General features: G+C 42.7%; 1 protein-coding gene and 1 non-coding gene across 2 annotated transcripts; one reads left to right on the plus strand and one right to left on the minus strand.

Annotated features, from left to right (window-relative positions):
- Nucleotides 1-1,585: 1,585 nt before the first annotated feature.
- LOC121575922 (transmembrane and coiled-coil domains protein 2-like) lies at nucleotides 1,586-3,688 on the minus strand. The gene is made up of 3 exons (XM_041889214.2): nucleotides 3,299-3,688; nucleotides 2,160-2,855; nucleotides 1,586-2,003 (listed from the first exon to the last, which is right to left on the minus strand). The coding sequence occupies exons 1-3, from the start codon at nucleotides 3,605-3,607 to the stop codon at nucleotides 1,704-1,706; spliced, it is 1,305 nt and encodes a 434-aa protein (XP_041745148.1). The 5' UTR covers nucleotides 3,608-3,688; the 3' UTR covers nucleotides 1,586-1,703.
- Nucleotides 3,689-12,079: 8,391 nt separating this feature from the next.
- On the plus strand, nucleotides 12,080-12,152 carry trnaf-gaa. The gene has a single exon. It is a non-coding gene; the product is annotated as a tRNA-Phe (tRNA).
- Nucleotides 12,153-19,732: the final 7,580 nt, after the last annotated feature.

The raw sequence follows: 19,732 nt of genomic DNA on the forward strand, positions 1-19,732 counted from the left end.
AAGCTGATGTGGTGGATCGGACAGTGAGGAGGCAGACAGGATGTTCTGTTGCTCACCTCTCTTAGATGCTTTTATTTACTATATTAATAGGTGCAGGATGAAAAGGCCAATAAACTTTGTACAGAAAATACTGTTCTCAGCATAAACTATTCTGGCAACAACTCCTTGCCTAAAACAAAACTCAGGTATGGCTCTACTCTAGCCAACCTGTTACCTGCCCAGCCTGCTTTCCTCCCAGGCAAAGGCCAACTGAGCACTTAAGTACTCTTTCCATGAACTCTCTTCCACTAGGAATGTTCCACCATGATAGCCTCAAAACACATTTCTACCATAAATGCATCATTTCCCATGGACGTATAACATCATAAACAATAGTTTTACATAAACCCACACTTCACTAACTTGTGCCATATCTTCTTCTTTAAGTCACACAATACACATTCATGAAGTAATTCACCCCCGGGATAATTCATCACTTTGGTTATTCCCATCAACCAATAAATGTTCCTCGATGACTCGCAGACTAATGTAGGTCTTGCGTAATGCAAACCTACATTTCAACAAGGGAACAGAGCGGAGCTTCAAACAAACACATCAGGTAGGTTAAGTTGTATGATTATTGTATACCAACACTTCGATCGTTATTCAAATAATATATTTCACATTGCTAGAGCATGTACGTTTAAAGGGGCATCTGTATACACGGTAGAAATATGGTTAACAAGTTACATTGTTTTAGTTACTGGCGTGCACAACAAACACTCGACTTCGGCGCCTTATGTCAAAGTATTGTTGGCAAACGGAATGTGCAACTCTAACCAACATATTCTCTTTTAGGATTCTTGGCTATACCTTGATGAGATACAACAGAGTCTTTCTCAAAGCAATAATTTGTTTGTGTCATTGTCTATAAGTGACGGACATGCGCTCCATGACAGTTGTCATTAAAAGTATTTGTTTCACTACAATACATATTTCATAAGGCCTTCTTTTGAGGGCCTAGTTATACCCTAATAGTGGCATCATAGTTTACAGGCCACATCAGGCAAGTGATATTATGCTGGCTTGCAAAGTGATGTGTAATTCCTATTGGAATCCAGCCAGTGGGGATATCCAACATTTGTACTTTTTATTCACAAGCAACCTGCATTCAGAATGACTGCTGGGGTTGGGAATACTAAAATATGAGACTACCTTAAACATCTAAACTGGAACAACCATTTCACTAACGGGTACAATAAATCCAAGTAACAGATTGGAATAGTTTAGAAAACTGTATGCTATTTATATTTGAGTAGCGTAAGATTAATTAATTAATGCAAAAACATAGATATTAAAACTGGGGTGTGGTTTTGGTTCAACTCTGGTTATTAACACCAACACTGGGGTTATTTTACACCACTGAGTGTTAATTGAACTCTTTACAGTGTTAATTTAACTCATGAATCAACACTATACATTTTACACTGAAAAACACTGGCCAATTTGCTGCGTGCTATGAAAGGGACATCTGCAGGCTTCCATACATTTCAATAACCTTTTAGAATTCTGAAGAACTGTAGATGCCACGTCAAGAATCCCACACTTAACTCAAAGGTAATTTAACGGACAAGAGTTCTCTAAGGAACCTTAAGAGCTGAGGAAGAACCATTTAAGAACCTTCATTTTTTTCAGGGTAGGTGGTAGGTCAAGTCAAAACAATGTCAGTCTGGCAGTAGCCAAAGTTCCAGGAAGTCTGAGTACTTCCAGAGGATGAAGAGAAAAAGGGCCAGCATGACAGTGGCGGCCACCCGTGCTCGGGTCTTTATGAGCGGGGTGATAAAGTTGGCGGGGGTGGAGACGAACACTAGCACTACAGCCATGACAGCCAGGATGATGTTGATGAGTTTTCCCAGCAGGGCGTGGGCGTTGGCGTTCTCCACACCCTCCAACTGCAGCATCTGCTGCTGCTGCTGTTGCATCTCTAACTTAGTGATGCGGTTCATGCATGACTCCACTGCCTCCTGTACAGACACACACATATAACATAATATGTATGTACAAATACAAAACACAGGCAAACATAAAGTTATAACAGCTTTAGGGGTACTATAGGCTCCTTTTTGCACTCATACTTGTGTTTCAATACATATTATACATCCAGGTTTTTGCCTCTTTACCTGAGAGTCTCTGGTTCTCTCATAGGACTGGTAGGTCACTTTCTCTTCCATGCTGGCCAGCTCCTGTATCAGGTTGGACATCTGGTTCTGGTGCAGCTCTGTTAGGTCATTCAGCTGCTCCTCCAGTAACTCATACCTGTATTTCTCTTCCTGTAGGCACTGGGTCATGTAGGAGTAGCTGCTCTGCAGCTGACTCTTCATGTCCTCGATGGCGTCCTCCATGTGGGCCTGGCTGGCTTTGATCTCCTGCAGGTCCACCAGCAGGGTGTCCCAGGAGCTGTGGTGGTGGTGGTGGTTCCAATCCAGCCTGGCCGGCCCGAGCCCCAACATCCCCCCTCCTCCCCCAGCCCCAAAATAATGACTGCCTGTCACAGAGTCACTGGAGCACTCGTCGTCACTGCTGTACTTTGAGCTGGAGGCCAAGGTGACACTGCTACTCAGGGGTGCATCATCTGAATGCCCCTCCACACCATCCTCCAGCGAGTGTGTGCTGCTGAATTTATTGCGGATCAAGCTGACAAACTCCAGGGGCTTAGACACCACAGCTGTATGGGTGAGTTCTGACACGCCTCCTTTGACACCCTCCACCACACCTCCACCAAAGCCACTGATCCCTGCTCGTACGTTGGCCCCTACATCCTTCAGCCCCTGTTGCATGTCCCCCAGCACATCCTTAGGCTGCCGGCCCAGACCATGCTATAAGGAGAGGGAGGTTATGTGGATGGGGAAAAGGTGTTAACGCAAAAGAAGACCAATGAGTTCTTGCTTCCCATACACACTCCCACTCTCTGCTCATGAGCTTAGCAAGCCAATTCATTTGTCAAATCAAAACAGTTTCTGATAGTCCAACAGATTTACACCTCCAGATGACAACTACACTCAACTTCCACCATAGTCCTTGGTTTGTACAATAGCGTTACCTTTGGTGGCCATTTTGTAAGATTGTTGCCAAAGCAACTGAAATTATTTCAGTGAACATTTTTCTACCTCAGTACCAAATTTGGTGCATTTATATCAAAACAGTCCTTCTGAATTGTACAATTATTTTACTTTCAAAGAAAAAAGAAAAAAAAAGAAGACCAATGAGACATGGAGGACAATATTTTGCTCTCGCTCTCTCCTCATACACACACACACACCTGCTGTATCTCCTTAACCTTCTTGTGGTAGTGATCTAGCTTCTTGTGCAGGTGGGCGATGGTATGTGCAGACTTCTGGTTCTTCTTCTCAAACACCTGTTTGATACGAAAAGCCTGATGCCTGTTGGCATTGTGGGCCAGCTTCAGGTACTCTGCCACGTTGTCGTTTCGTGCCTCCTGTTCTATCCGAATCTGCTCAATGCTCTTCAGGATCTTCTGCTGTAGCTGCTCCAGAGCAGCCCGTTTCCGCTGGGCCTCGGCTACCACTGACCCTTCAGCCCCCCCAGCCAGAGCTCCCACCCCGGCCATAGCCCCTACCCCATCCACGCTGATGTTAGAGGCAGAAGCATCAGATGCGCCGTGGATGGCTGAAGGGGGCAGGCCAAACGTTGTCACCTCGCTCTTATCTAGCTAAGGGGGGCGGGGGGACAGAGTACAGGCAAAGAGACAGAGTGGAGTGAGCATGATTGATTTGAGGGCAGCATTAGATGGTAAAATGTCCCTTTAAAGCAGAAAACCCATCCAGAAAACCCATCACAATGACAGATCTGGTGATTTTTTTATTTCTCCCCTTGCCCTACCCCCAACCTCATATATACAGTAAGTTCCTGACAGAGATGCCTTCAAACAGGACTAGGTGCTCAATAAATACCACTTTCACATAAATACCATTTTCACATATGCTGCTAAACTAGGAAATCAGATGTACAGTGCATTGATTCAAACTATAATTATGTTTTTCATTGTGAATAAACAATTGTTACTTTATATGGACAAACATCTGTATTATCAATTGATAATTGTATCTTCTTTGAAACCACAATCTAAGATTTCCAACAGCTCATTGGTAATTTCAACTAATGTAGCATCCTGTTGATTTTGGGAGATTTTTGTCTTACCTTTAAAAAGAGTAACTAAGGACCCATAACTGCATAGCTGAAATAGTTTTGTAGACCACTTATGACATCACCAGGTTACAGGCTGTTCCTTTTATGGAATAGGAATGAAATAGAATGTATCTCTATGGTAATTACATTGATTATGACACAGAACTGAACAACATTGTTTTTTTTGCAGGAAGATGAGATGGGCCTGCTCTTCAACTTGACTGATGTCACACTCAAACATGGATGTGCTGAGCATCTGCAGATGATTTATTCCATTTAACTATAGAAGAGGCACCACTATGTTGGCATGGCTGTGGGAAGTAGGGGAGCTGGAGGTGCTGCAACACCCTCTGATAAATTGAAATAATTTTGCAAAAATGATATAAGAAAAATGCCCAAAATGATATTACTCCTGTCTGAACAGACATGAATAAAAGCATTCTAAATACTACACCAGAAAACATAATTTAGCCACAGAGGATCAATAGCTGATAAAGAATTGCTGTGGATAAAGTTTTATCACAAGCAAACAGTCAGGAAAGCTACAATTCGTGCAGCATACGCCAAATATAGAACAGCTTGTTGCATTGTGACCATAGACATATAATCCATAGAAGGGTTTTGGAACCTCTAACCCTGGCAATTAAACTCATGGGCAATGGCTGCCAGTCCTGACTTGAATGGGAACTGCAATCTATGGATTATACACTGCTCAAAATAATAAAGGGAACACTAAAATAACACATCCTAGATCTGAATGAATGAAATAATCTTATTAAATACTTTTTTCTTTACATAGGTGAATGTGCTGACAACAAAATCACATAAAAATTATCAATGGAAATCAAATGTATCAACCCATGGAGGTCTGGATTTGGAGTCACCCTCAAAATTAAAGTGGGAAACCACACTACAGGCTGATCCAACTTTGATGTAATGTCCTTAAAACAAGTCAAAATGAGGCTCAGTAGTGTGTGTGGCCTCCACGTGCCTGTATGACCTCCCTACAACGCCTGGCCATGCTCCTGATGAGGTGGCGGATGGTCTCCTGAGGGATCTCCTCCCAGACCTGGACTAAAGCATCCGCCAACTCCTGGACAGTCTGTGGTGCAACGTGGCGTTGGTGGATGGAGCGAGACATGATGTCCCAGATGTGCTCAATTGGATTCAGGTATGGGGAACGGGCGGGCCAGTCCATAGCATCAATGCCTTCCTCTTGCAGGAACTGCTGACACACTCCAGCCACATGAGGTCTAGCATTGTCTTGCATTAGGAGGAACCCAGGGCCAACCGCACCAGCATATAGTCTCACAAGGGGTCTGAGGATCTCATCTCTGTACCTAATGGCAGTCAGGCTACCTCTGGCGAGCACATGGAGGGCTGTGCGGCCCCCCAAAGAAATGCCACCCCACACCATGACTGACCCACCGCCAAACCGGTCATGCTGGAGGATGTTGCAGGCAGCAGAACGTTCTCCACGGCGTCTCCAGACTCTGTCACGTCTGTCACGTGCTCAGTGTGAACCTGCTTTCATCTGTGAAGAGCACAGGGCGCCAATGGCGAATTTGCCAATCTTGGTGTTCTCTGGCAAATGCCAAAAGTCCTGCACGGTGTTGGGCTGTAAGCGCAACCCCCACCTGTGGACGTCGGGCCCTCATACCACCCTCATGGAGTCTGTTTCTGACCGTTTGAGCAGACACATGCACATTTGTGGCCTGCTGGAGGTCATTTTGCAGGGCTTTGGCAGTACTCCTCCTGCTCCTCCTTGCACAAAGGCGGAGGTAGCAGTCCTGCTGCTGGGTTGATGCCCTCCTCCACGTCTCCTGATGTACTGGCCTGTCTCCTGGTAGCGCCTCCATGCTCTGGACACTACGCTGACAGACACAGCAAACCTTCTTGCCACAGCTCGCATTGATGTGCCATCCTGGATGAGCTGCACTACCTGAGCCACTTGTGTGGGTTGTAGACTCCGTCTCATGCTACCACTAGAGTGAAAGCACCACCAGCATTCAAAACTGACCAAAACATCAGCCAGGAAGCATAGGAACTGAGAAGTGGTCTGTGGTCACCACCTGCAAAACCAGTCCTTTGTTGGGGGTGTCTTGCTAATTGCCTATAATTTCCACCTGTTGTCTATTCCATTTGCACAACAGCATGTGAAATGTATTGTCAATCAGTGTTGCTTCCTAAGTGGACAGTTTGATTTCACAGAAGTGTGATTGACTTGGAGTTACATTGTGTTGTTTAAGTGTTCCCTTTATTTTTTTTAGCAGTGTATTTATATGGTTTGTTGCGGCTGTCAGTTTGCACATTTCAAAATACAGTTCTGGGAAAAACATACAGTTTGAAAAGCAAATGCCTCCTGCTGAAAAGAGAAGACTAATCTGTCTGTAGTAGAAGCAAAGAAAATGTTTCTCAACAACATCAAAATTTGACCGAACAGCACTGTTTTTCAAAGTAGCTTATCTTGAGATAGGCTATTGGCACAAGCGCATTGGCCATCACCGGTGAGTAGCTTAGGCTTCATCTTCATCATTAGGTAAATCAGTGCCAAAGTATACAGTTGAAGTCGGAAGTTTACATACACTTAGGTTGGAGTCATTAAAACTCGTTTTTCAACCACTCCACACATTTCTTGTTAACAAACTATAGTTTTGGCAAGTCGGTTAGGACATCTACTTTGTGCATGACACAAGTAATTTTTCCAACAATTGTTTACAGACAGATTATTTCACTGATAATTCACTGTATCACAATCCCAGTGGGTCAGAAGTTTACATACACTAAGTTGACTGTGCCTTTAAACAGCTTGGAAAATTCCAGAAAATGATGTCATGGCTTTAGAAGCTTCTGATAGGCTAATTTACATCATTTGAGTCAATTGGAGGTGTACCTGTGGATGCATTTTAAGGCCTACCTTCAAACTCAGTGCCTCTTTGCTTGACATCATGGGAAAATCAAAAAAAATCAGCCAAGACCTCAGAATTTTTTTTGCAGACCTCCACAAGTCTGGTTCATCCTTGGGAGCAATTTCCAAACGCCTGAAGGTACCACGTTCATCTGTACAAACAATAGTACGCAAGTATAAACACCATGGGACCACGCAGCCGTCATACCGCTCACGAAGGAGACGCGTTCTGTCTCCTAGAGATGAACGTACTTTGGTGGGAAAAGTGCAAATCAATCCCAGAACAACAGCAAATGACCTTGTGAAGAAGCTGGAGGAAATAGGTACAAAAGTATCTATATCCACAGTAAAACGAGTCCAATATCGACATAACCTGAAAGGCCGCTCAGCAAGGAGAAGCCACTGCTCCAAAACCACCATTAAAAAGCCTGACTATGGTTTGCAACTGCACATGGGGACAAAGTTCGTACTTTTTGGAGAAATGTGCTCTGGTCTGATGAAACAAAAATAGAACTGTTTGGCCATAATGACCATCGTTATGTTTGGAGGAAAAAGGGGAAGGCTTGCAAGCCGAAGAACACCATCCCAACCGTGAAGCACAGGGGTGGCAGCATCATGCTGTGGGGGTGCTTTACTGCAGGAGGGACTGGTGCACTTCACAAAATAGATGGCATCATGAGGAAGGAAAATTATGTGGATATATTGAAGCAACATCTCAATACATCAGTGGTCCTCTGTAGCTCAATTGGTAGAGCATGGCGCTTGTAACGCCAGGGTAGTGGGTTCGATCCCCGGGACCACCCATACGTAAAAATGTATGCGCACATGACTTTAAGTCGCTTTGGATAAAAGAGTCTGCTAAATGGCATATATCAGTCAGGAAGTTAAAGCTTGGTCGCAAATGGGTCTTCCAAGTGGACAATGACCCCAAGCATACTTCCAAAGTTGTGGCAAAATGGCTTAAGGACAACAAAGTCAAGGTATTGGAGTGGCCATCACAAAGCCCTGACCTCAATCCTATAGAACATTTGTGGCCAGAACTGAAAAAGCATGTGCGAGCAAGGAGGCGTACAAACCTGACTCAGTTACACCAGCTCTTTCAGGAGGAATGGGCCAAAATTCACCCAACTTATTGTGGAAGGCTACCCAAAACTTTTGACCCAAGTTAAACAATTTAAAGGCAATGCTACCAAATACTAATTGAGTGTATGTAAACTTCTGACCCACTGGGAATGTGATGAACGAAATAAAAGCTGAAATAAATCATTCTCTCTACTATTATTCGGACATTTCACATTCTTAAAATAAAGTGATGATACTAACTGAACTAAGACTGGGATTTTTTACTAGGATTAAATGTCAGGAATTGTCGCTCTGGATAAGAGCGTCTGCTAAATGACGTAAATGTAAATGTGAAAAACTGAGTTTAAATGTAATTGCTTAAGATGTATGTAAACTTCCGACTTCAACTGTAGGTCCTCCTTCTTTCCTCCTGTTCCCTCCTACTTCACTTTGGAGCTAGATGGAAGGAATTAAGTCCTGTGTATTTATATATGTACATGTTCAGGGATGTAAATATTCTAATATCTAGCTCTTAGGGGTTTGAGTGGAAGGATTATTTTGGGTTGCAGCAGTGCTGAGTGAGAGGTTAAGAAAACACACATGGAAGAGATCAAACATCTAAATTTATTTTGTTTCTGTATGTGCGTACCATACTGTACATTGAGCAAAGAGTCAATACAGGACTAAGATTGAATCGTACTACACCGGCTCCTACGGTCGTCGGATGTGGCAGGACTTGAAAACTATTACAGACTACAAAGGGAAGCACAGCCGCGAGCTGCCCAGTGACACAAGCCTACCAGATTAGCTAAATCACTTCTATGCTCGCTTCGAGGCAAGCAACACTGAAGCATGCATGAGAGCACCAGCTGTTCCGGATGACTATGTGATCATGCTCTCCGTAGCCAATGTGAGTAAGACTTTTAAGCAGGGCCAACATTCACAAGGCCGCAGGGCCAGACGGATTACCAGGACGTGTACTCCAAGCATGCGCTGACAAACTGGCAAGTGTCTTCACTGACATTTTCGACATGTCCCTGACTGAGTCTGTAATACCAACATGTTTCAAGCAGACCACCATAGTCCCTGTGCCCGAGAACACTAAGATAACCTGCCTAAATGACTATTGACCCATAGCACACACGTCTGTAGCCATGAAGTGCTTTGAAAGGCTGGTCATGGCTCACATCAACACCATTATCCCAGAAACCCTAGACCCTCTCCAATTTGCTTACCGCCCCAACAGATCCACAGATGATGCCATCTCTATTGCACTCCACACTGCCCTTTCCCACCTGGACAAGAGGAACACCTACATGATAATGCTATTCATTAACTACAGCTCAGCGTTCAACACCATAGTGCCCTCAAAGCTCATCTCTAAGCTAAGGACCCTGGGACTAAACACCTCCATCTTCAACTGGATCCTGGACTTCATGGGTGCATGCTCAGTCCCCTCCTGTACTCCCTGTTCACCCATGACTGCATGGCCAGGCACGACTCCAACGCCATCATTAAGTTTGCCGACGACACAACAGTGATAGGCCTGATCACCGACAACGATGAGCCTATAGGGAGGAGGTCAGAGACCTGGCCGTGTGGTGCCATGATAACAACCTCTCCCTCAACGTGATCAAGACAAAGGAGATGATTTTGGACGACAGGAAAAAAAGAGGACTGAGCACGCCCACATTCTCATCGACGGGGCTGTAGTGGAACAGGTTGAGAGCTTCAAGTTCCTTGGTGTCCACATCACCAACAAACTATCATGGTCCAAACACACCAAGACAGTTGTGAAGAGGGCACGACAAAGCCTATTCCCCCTCAGGAGACTGAAAGGATTTGGCATGGGTCCTCAGATCCTCAAAGTTGTACAGCCGCACCACCGAGAGCATCCTGACTGGTGGCATCACCGCCTGGTATGGCAACTGCTCGGCCTCCGACCGCAAGGCACTACAGAGGGTAGTGCGTACGGCCCAGTACATCACTGGGGCCAAGCTTCCTGCCATCCAGGACCTCTATACCAGGCGGTGTCAGAGGAAGGCCCTAAAAATGGTCAAAGACTCCAGCCACCCTAGTCATAGACTGTTCTCTCTGCTACCGCACGGCAAGCGGTACCGGAGCGCCAAGTCTAGGTCCAAAAGGCTTCTTAACAGCTTCTACCCCCAAGCCATAAGACTCCTGAACAGCTAATCATGGCTACCTGGACTATTTGCATTAGTCTGGGTAGACCCACCCCCTCTTTTACGCTGCTGCTACTCTGTTTATTATCTATGCATAGTCACTTTAACTCGATCCACATGTACATATAACCTCAATTACCTTGACTAACCGGTGCCCCCGCACATTGACTCTGTACCGGTACCCCCTGTATATAGCCTCCCTACTGTTATTTTATTTTACTGCTGCTCTTTAATTATTTGCTATTTTTCTTTTTTACTTAACACTTTTTTTCTTTTTTCTTAAAACGTAATTGTTCGTTAAGGGCTTGTAAGTAAGCATTTCACTGTAAGGTCTACACCTGTTGTATTCGGTGCATGTGGCAAATACAATTTGATTTGATTTGATCATTCTGTTGGATTTACCCTGTTTATTTGTTTCTCTCTACTTTACACTACAAACATAACTGTAAACACCTGCAAGACACCTACAAAGATACATTTTACTGGTTGAAGTTGAAGTGTTTTTTAAGTATAATGTAGTTGATTTGCGATGATAACACAAACATTATATTAAGCAGGACATTCATACGAGCCTTAAAATCCAATTATAATCCAAAAGTAGTGCTTCTCTATCTGCATTGCTTGCTGTTTGGGCTTTTATGCTGGGTTTCTGTATAGCACTTTGTGACATCTGCTGATGTAAAAAGGGCTTTTTAAATAAATTTGATTGATTAATGTAAATAGAGGCTTATTTTTTTTGCTGGCGTTCTATAAGAGCTCCCCCATGTTCTGCCACCAATTTGCGCGCATCGCCCTCGTGCTGCAATGTTTTCAAACACAGAAAGGGGTCTCTGCTCAAGCCCATAGCAGGTCTATTATGCTAAACAAAAATATAAACGCAACATGCAACAATTTCAGAGATTTTACTGAGTTACAGTTCATATAAGGAAATCAGTCAATTTAAATTAATTAATTAGGCCCTAATCTGTGGATTTCACACGACTGGGCAGGGGGTGCAGCCATGGGTGGGCCTTGGAGGGCATAGGCCCACCCACTTGGCAGCCAGGCACACCCACTGGGGAGACAGGCTCAGCAAATCAGAATGAGTTATTCCCCACAAAAGGGCTTTATTACTGACAGAAATATGAATCAGCACTCCCCCTCAGAAGATCCAGCAGGTGAAGAAGCTGGATGTGTAGGTCCTGGGCTGGCGTGGTTGGAGGCAGTTTATGGTATAGATTTTAACATTCAATTCTCTGGCCTCAGCTCTGGTGGACATTCCTGCAGTCAGCATGCCAATTGCATGCTCCCTCAAAACTTGAGACTTCTGTGTCATTGTGTTGTGTGACAAAACTGCTCATTTTAGAGTGGCCTTTTATTGTCCCCAGCACAAAGTGCCCCTGTGTAATGCTCATGCTGTTTAATCAGTTTGTTGATATGCCACACCTGTCAGGTGGATGGATTATCTTGGCAAAATAGAAATGCTCACAAACAGGAATGTAAACAAATTTGTGCACAACATTTGAGAGAAATAAGCTTTTTGTGCGTATGGAAAAAATCTGGGATTTTTTCAATTTTACTTCGTGAAACATTGGACCAACACTTAACATGTTGCGTTCATATTTTTGTTCAGTTTATGTTACGAAGTGTCCTTCCTTGCCCTGACAAGCAGTTAATTGTTGTAGTTTGAGCATCACCATGTGGTCACACCCGGTATTATTAACCGTTTCATATACGTACAGATGGATCAGTATACCAGAGCGCCGAAATAGCTCAGTTGGGAGAGCGTTAGACTGAAGATCTAAAGGTCCCTGGTTCGATCCCGGGTTTCGGCAGCCGATGGGTGTTCACCCTTTTTTTTCTCTGAAACCTCGTGTGCTGTGTGCACCTCAGTAGGGTATAACCCCAGTAGTTCATATGTTTTTGAGCACAGGTTTTACTTCAACAATTTAACCTATTGTTAAGTAATGGTGCTAATGGTGGTAGGAATGTTGAATAATCCAAGTAAATGGTGTAATAACCATTCTATCATGTAATTCCTATTAAATGGTGTAATAACCATTATATCATGTAATTAATTAAGTTAATTAATTAAGTAATAAATCCCTTGTAAATTCTGTACTGTCAATAAAGCAGCCTCAAAATATGATGGTACACAATTTCACCAGGGGGCGATGTTGACCTATTAATTTACTGTTGCACATATTTATACTCTACAATGGAACATCATTTTATTAGGTAAACATCCGAGGAGGTTGGAGTTGAACCGATTACAACGAACAAACAGAACAAAGTAAACTAGCTTGACCTTTTCTTGGGTCCTTCTCAGGGATCGAATTTCCCGGCGGCAACGGCGGCCATGGCAGTCGATGCCCCCTTGCCATTGTGCCCTTGGGCTGAATATAATCACTATAATTCCCTTCTCCCGCCTGCCAATCGCCATAGCCTACTCCGAAGCACCTCTCACTCACATGGCTCTCTCAGATCTCTCAATTCTTTTTAGCCAATGTCCATCACGTGATCAGGTACTTCTCACAGGCATCACAGCGCTGAAGTAGGCTACAAGTGAAAACAGACACATCTGGGATGCAACAGCGCGTGTCCTTCTTATCGAATTCCGAGGTGCATATTGAAGAACTGTCCACATTTACTTTTCGTCAGCCAACAAGATGAGTAGGCCTAACGAACAGCAAAAGCACTAACCTATGTCAATCTATTATCCCCCATAGTACAAAAGTTGACCTATTCTATTGGTCAGCTTGTCCTTCTGTGCGAGAAATAAATTGTATTCCAAACATACTCTGGGACAGTTGTGGGACACGATAGATCCCAAATTAATATGCGGCTGATGCATCAAATCAGAACGTTTAGCATAAAAAGTTGATAAACTATTAGGCTATTTATTCACATTATAAACGTAGCAATGCGTACACCGCAGTAGGCTATAAATGTGAATATTAAAAAATGCAATTACTGGGAAAACACAATTCTCAAAAGTGCACAGCAAATGCTTAGCGGTTTTATATGACAGAGATGAAAATATCCTTCAGAAATATAGAAACAGTGAAGATCTAAAGATACAACAACTAGCATGGGTTGTTAATATGACTAGGATTGTGTCTTTGGCTGCTGGACAACGAAAGAAGGTTGATAACATGAGAGAAATACTGGTGTAACATGAGAGAAATACTGGTTTCAATGGCATACGAGGAAGTGTTTATAAAATAATCCCCTTAACATTCCTATGGTCGGAACATGGTAAGACATGCCTCATAAAATGGTTGGAACATGGTAAGACATGCCTCATAAAATGACAAAAAACATCCAGGTTTTAAGTCATTACATTTATTTTTAAATACTTTCAAAATGTTGACTGCATAGTTCCAAAATGTTGACTGCCTCCGCTCAGATTGCAAGGTGGGTGATGTTGCAGTGTGCAACAGGCACGGGCTTTTCTCTCCTATTGCAACAGGCAGTGGCCTTCCTGTCCTATCGGAATGAACAGTGCCTCAAGTATGTCACAGAATCAAGCCTATAGATATTAATAATTACCCTACATTATATTAGTAAAACATGACTGGTGTTTAGCCTATTTACTGTACATATATATATATATATGGTGTAACATGAGAGAAATACTGGTTTCAATGGCATATGAGGAAGTGTTTATAAAATAATCCCCTTAACATTCCTATATATATATATACAGTGGGGAGAACAAGTATTTGAGACACTGCCGATTTTGCAGGTTTTCCTACTTACAAAGCATGTAGAGATCTGTAATTGTTATCATAGGTACACTTCAACTGTGAGAGACGGAATCTACAACAAAAATCCAGAAAATCACATTGTATGATTTTTAAGTAATTAATTTGCATTTTATTGCATGACATAAGTATTTGATACATCAGAAAAGCAGAACTTAATATTTGGGACAGAAACCTTTGTTTGCAATTACAGAGATCATACGTTTCCTGTAGGTCTTGACCAGGTTTGCACACAATGCAGCAGAGATTGTGGCCCACTCCTCCATACAGACCTTCTCCAGATCCTTCAGGTTTCGGGGCTGTCGCTGGGCAATACAGACTTTCAGGTCCCTCCAAAGATTTTCTATTGGGTTCAGGTCTGGAGACTGGCTAGGCCACTCCAGGACCTTGAGATGTTTCTTACGGAGCCACTCCTTAGTTGCCCTGGCTGTGTGTTTCGGGTCGTTGTCATGCTGGAAGACCCAGCCACGACCCATCTTCAATGCTCTTACTGAGGGAAGGAGGTTGTTGGCCAAGATCTCGCGATACATGGCCCCATCCATCCTCCCCTCAATACAGTGCAGTCGTCCTGTCCCCTTTGCAGAAAAGCATCCCCAAAGAATGATGTTTCCACCTCCATGCTTCACGGTTGGGATGGTGTTCTTGGGGTTGTACTCATCCTTCTTCTTCCTCCAAACACGGCGAGTGGAGTTTAGACCAAAAAGCTAAATTTTTTGTCTCATCAGACCACATGACCTTCTCCCATTCCTCATCTGGATCATCCAGATGGTCATTGGCAAACTTCAGACGGGCCTGGACATGCGCTGGCTTGAGCAGGGGGACCTTGCGTGCGCTGCAGGATTTTAATCCATGACGGCGTAGTGTGTTACTAATGGTTTTCTTTGAGACTGTGGTCCCAGCTCTCTTCTGGTCATTGACCAGGTCCTGCCGTGTAGTTCTGGGCTGATTCCTCACCTTCCTTATGATCATTGATGCCCCACGAGGTGAGATCTTGCATGGAGCCCCAGACCGAGGGTGATTGACCGTCATCTTGAACTTCTCCCATTTTCTAATAATTGCGCCAACAGTTGTTGCCTTCTCACCAAGCTGCTTGCCTATTGTCCTGTAGTCCATCCCAGCCTTGTGCAGGTCTACAATTTTATCCCTGATGTCCTTACACAGCTCTCTGGTCTTGGCCATTGTGGAGAGGTTGGAGTCTGTTTGATTGAGTGTGTGGACAGGTGTCTTTTATACAGGTAACGAGTTCAAACAGGTGCAGTTAATACAGGTAATGAGTGGAGAACAGGAGGGCTTCTTAAAGAAAAACTAACAGGTCTGTGAGAGCCGGAATTCTTACTGGTTGGTAGGTGATCAAATACTTATGTCATGCAATAAAATGCAAATTAATTACTTAAACATCATACAATGTGATTTTCTGGATTTTTGTTTTAGATTCCATCTCTCACAGTTGAAGTGTACCTATGATAAAAATTACAGACCTCTACATGCTTTGTAAGTAGGAAAACCTGCAAAATCGGCAGTGTATCAAATACTTGTTCTCCCCACTGTGTATATATATATATATATATATATATATATATATATATATATATATATATATATATATATATATATATATATATATATATATATGTGTGTGTGTGTGTTATTAAAACTCTCATTAAAGTTTGGCTACATTTTCAGGTGCCTCCCTCATGTCAGCATAGGTCTGGACATCACAGGCTGTAACCAAAGGCTATCACCTACACTTTGACATGTAGGGTAATTATTTATGTACATTTACATACACTTATGTTTTTCTAAACAGAATAGCTACTGTTTTTCAGTTTTCAAATAAATGTAAATGATCTATTTTGGTTAATGGCCATGGTGCCCTAGCAGATGGCCTTGGTGCCCTGGCTGATTGGGCACCTCTTGAAGGCCAAATGGCCTTGCCCCTAAAATCACAAAATTCCAGGCCTGGTCCTTCTAGCTCAACCCAGTTGCTGACAGTTTAAATATGGGTTTTATTTACATTACTTTTATCAATATATTTGCCTGTATTTACCTCCCAAAAATGAAATGCTAATTAGGTGCTAATGTGGCTATCACAAAGAACTTCAAATGACATGATGTTCTGGATGAGACTTCCGAATCGAGGCAAAGGTAAGAATCTCAGGATTAACTAAATAATGTTAGTTAAATGTAGTAATGAATTTTTGGCAACATTTCTTTAAGTGGACAATTCTGTGAACTGTCTTGTGCAAGTTTAAAATTTACACAATACCTGTTAGCTAGAGATGACGTGCAGGAGATTGCAGGGATTTGTAGTTTTGCATGATGTCTACTTTGATACTAATTAGCAATTTCGAATCTGAGAGTAAATAGAGCTGAATATATTGATAAAAGTCACCTTGTTCGAGAGGGATTTACATGGTTATCAAAACATCACGCCAGGGTAAGCCTACACGAAACACCGCCCTTATTTGAAGTGTTTCTAAAATCCCCTATGGGGAAAATGAATGGTGGAAAAACGATTGGAACCATTTCCCTGTTTGACCTCTAGGTTTTATGGGTATTATGACACCTCCACTGTGGGGCTCTATTTGAAGCACCATTGTAACATGAGCAAGGAACATTCCAGTGGCAAAAAAAGTATTTATAATAGGAATGACTGGACAGGCCAACCCAGGTGCTATATCTTCCATAGACTCATCCTCTGTTTGAACTATGTGTGTACGATGGTGTACCCCATCAAATACAGCATACTGGCTTTATATTTATTTATAAAAACACTCGTATTACGCCTACTTAACCTGTTATGATACACTCGTTAACTCCTGAATAATTTACAATTGGAGGTTGGCGGTTAACCCATTGTACTTTTATACAACGGGTTACCAACATATTCAAATAATGATTGACATATTTTCATTAAAAACTTTATTTTGATGAATTTATTCATACTATTTCATCCTTCCACAAGATATAGTCCCGACACAAATCTAGGGTTGCTACAAGCCGGCTGGTCGTTCGTTCTATCGGTTCAGTTGCCTGAGATGAGACCCAGTCGTTCAGTCTTTTTGTTCTGTATCTACAGTGCATTCGGAAAGTATTAAGACCCCTTGACTTTTTCCACATTTTGTTATGTTACAGCATTATTCTAAAATGGATTACATTGTTTTTTCCCCTAACAGAATACCCCATAATGACAAAGCAAAAACAGGTTTTTAGAAATGTTTGCACATTTATTTAAAAAAATATTACATTTACATAAGTATTCAGACCCTTTACTCAGTACTTTGTTGAAGCACCTTTGGCAGCGATTACAGCCTCGAGTCTTCTTGGGTATGACGCTACAAGTTTGGCACACCTGTATTTGGGGAGTTTCTCCCATTCTTCTCTGCAGATCATCTCAAGCTCTGTCAGGTTGGATGGGGAGCATTGCTGCACAGCTATTTTCAGGTCACTCCAGAAATGTTCGATTGGGTTCAAGTTCGGGCTCTGGCTGGGCTACTCAAGGACATTCAGAGACTTGTCCCGAAGCCACTCATTGTCTTGGCTGTGTGCTTAGGGCCGTTGTCCTGTTGGACAACGTCCCAGTGTGATGCCCAGTGTGATGTCCTGAGCGCTCTGGAGCAGGTTTTCATCAAGGATCTCTTGGTACTTTGCTCCGTTCATCTTTCCCTCAATTTTTTTGTCCAGCTCTTGTGCCACATTTAGATGTAAGTAAATATTTGCCTTTCATGGTTTGATTGTACCCTCATTGAACCTGCTCATTGTGTTGGAGAGGGTTAATATGCTAGTGTCTATCAGTGTGTGAGTTTTGGTCATTCACTCAGTCTGGCTTAATGTGAGATTTAGCTGAATCACGTTGGATCATCACTCCATTGTGTCTGTGTCCACTCATCTAAATAAATCTCTCTCTCTCTCTGTCTCTGTCTCTCTCACACACACACTTGCTCACTCAGGGCTTGCAAACTGTCTTTCTGTGAATAAGTAAACCACTAAACAACACAAAGTGCCTTGGGCCTGTTATTTGTTTAACTTTGCTCAGTTTCGTTTTGTTCTCCCAACCTGAAAGCAGTCAGCCACATCTCTATACGTCTCTATACCGACGGAGATGGGAGACAGAGAGGGATATAACCCTATATATCAGACACACATAAAGAAAGATAGCTGTGTCTGTGCATGTCAGTGTGTCATCTACATGTGCTCCTCTTCCAGGAAAATACTGTAGCTTCATTAGTGAATGAAACTGTGTGCTGTTTTAACTCTTTATTTGTTGTTAATGAAATTCGCTGTGGTTTAGTGTGTGTCTCTTTTTTAACCCTGTGTAGGTTAATGTGTGGTGGTCTTTATGACTATATACTGTAATTGTATGAGGTGAAGTGTAGGTTTACCCTTTAGGTCATAGAGTCTGCACATGGCAGTACAAACACACTGACCAAACTCTGTTACATAACAGCAACTGCAGACGACCCCCTACTCTCTCCTATCCCCCAACCATACCATAGATCTCCAGACTACACCCCATCTCCTCCAGCAGCTATGCAACGTATCCAGAACTCTCCCCTTGTCACCACCTCTGTCCCTGGGCATTCCCTCTTCATTCCTCTCCTCACATTTCACATGCAGTTCTTTATCCCACACCCTCTTTTCTCTTTCTCACTTTCTTTTTCTCCCTTTGTCTGTCTCTTTCCCTGGCCTGTTTCTCTCCTTGTTGGTCTCTATCAGTGTTTGTTAGGGAGCCACTCCTTAGTTTATTAATACATACCTTTCCAGGAGGAGACTAAACCCAGTGCACCCTAGAATTGACACGTGAGACATGACTACTGTCTGTGTGCGTGTGTGTGAAAGAAAGAGATGTTTATCCATCTGTTTTATGTCTGAATGTGCTTGTGGGAATGGTTAGATGTAGGCTTAGAAAATGTGATGTGTGTGTGTTCTGTTAGTGTGGACTGTGAAGAGATGTTTGGTGGGTTGCTCTGCTTTAAAATCACACTGACTTGTGTAAAATTCCAATCTTGGTCATAATACAAGCAAAGCCTGACTCCATATCTGTGTCCTCTAATAACTGGGGTCTTATTGTGTAGCAGTCTAAACCCCTGTCCAAAGCCGCGGTTGCGAAAGTATTAAGTTGGCATCTTTCCCCAACCCATAACACACATTCTTTTTCATTGTCCAGACTTTTGCATTCTGAATGTCAAACCGCCTTCTGCTATTCCTCTCAGTATGTGTACAGTACATGTGGTTCTATGCAACTGGAATAACCATTTGTAACTAACTGATTGGATTTGTTTAGAAAAATGTGTTATTTATCTTTGTGTAGCATAATATTAACCAATCAATGTAAATGCAAAAACACAGATATTAAAAACAATCCTAAAAAATCTAGCTGCAGTAGAGCATGCTGGGAAATATGATAATGATGGGCAGAGTAAATCTGAAACCATCACACCCTGACATTCAACACTGGTTATTAACACCAACACTGGGGTTCTTGATTCAGAGGGGTTGGGTTAAATGCAGAAGACGCATTTCAGTTGAATGCATTCAGTTGTACAACTGACTAGGTATCCTCTTTCCCTTTCACACCACTGAGTGTTAATTTCACACAGAGAGTTAATTTAACTCCTGAATCAACACTAGAAATGTTACACTAAAAT

This window comes from Coregonus clupeaformis, chromosome 10, assembly GCF_020615455.1.
Source record: "Coregonus clupeaformis isolate EN_2021a chromosome 10, ASM2061545v1, whole genome shotgun sequence".
Classification (NCBI taxonomy): Eukaryota; Metazoa; Chordata; class Actinopteri; order Salmoniformes; family Salmonidae; genus Coregonus; species Coregonus clupeaformis.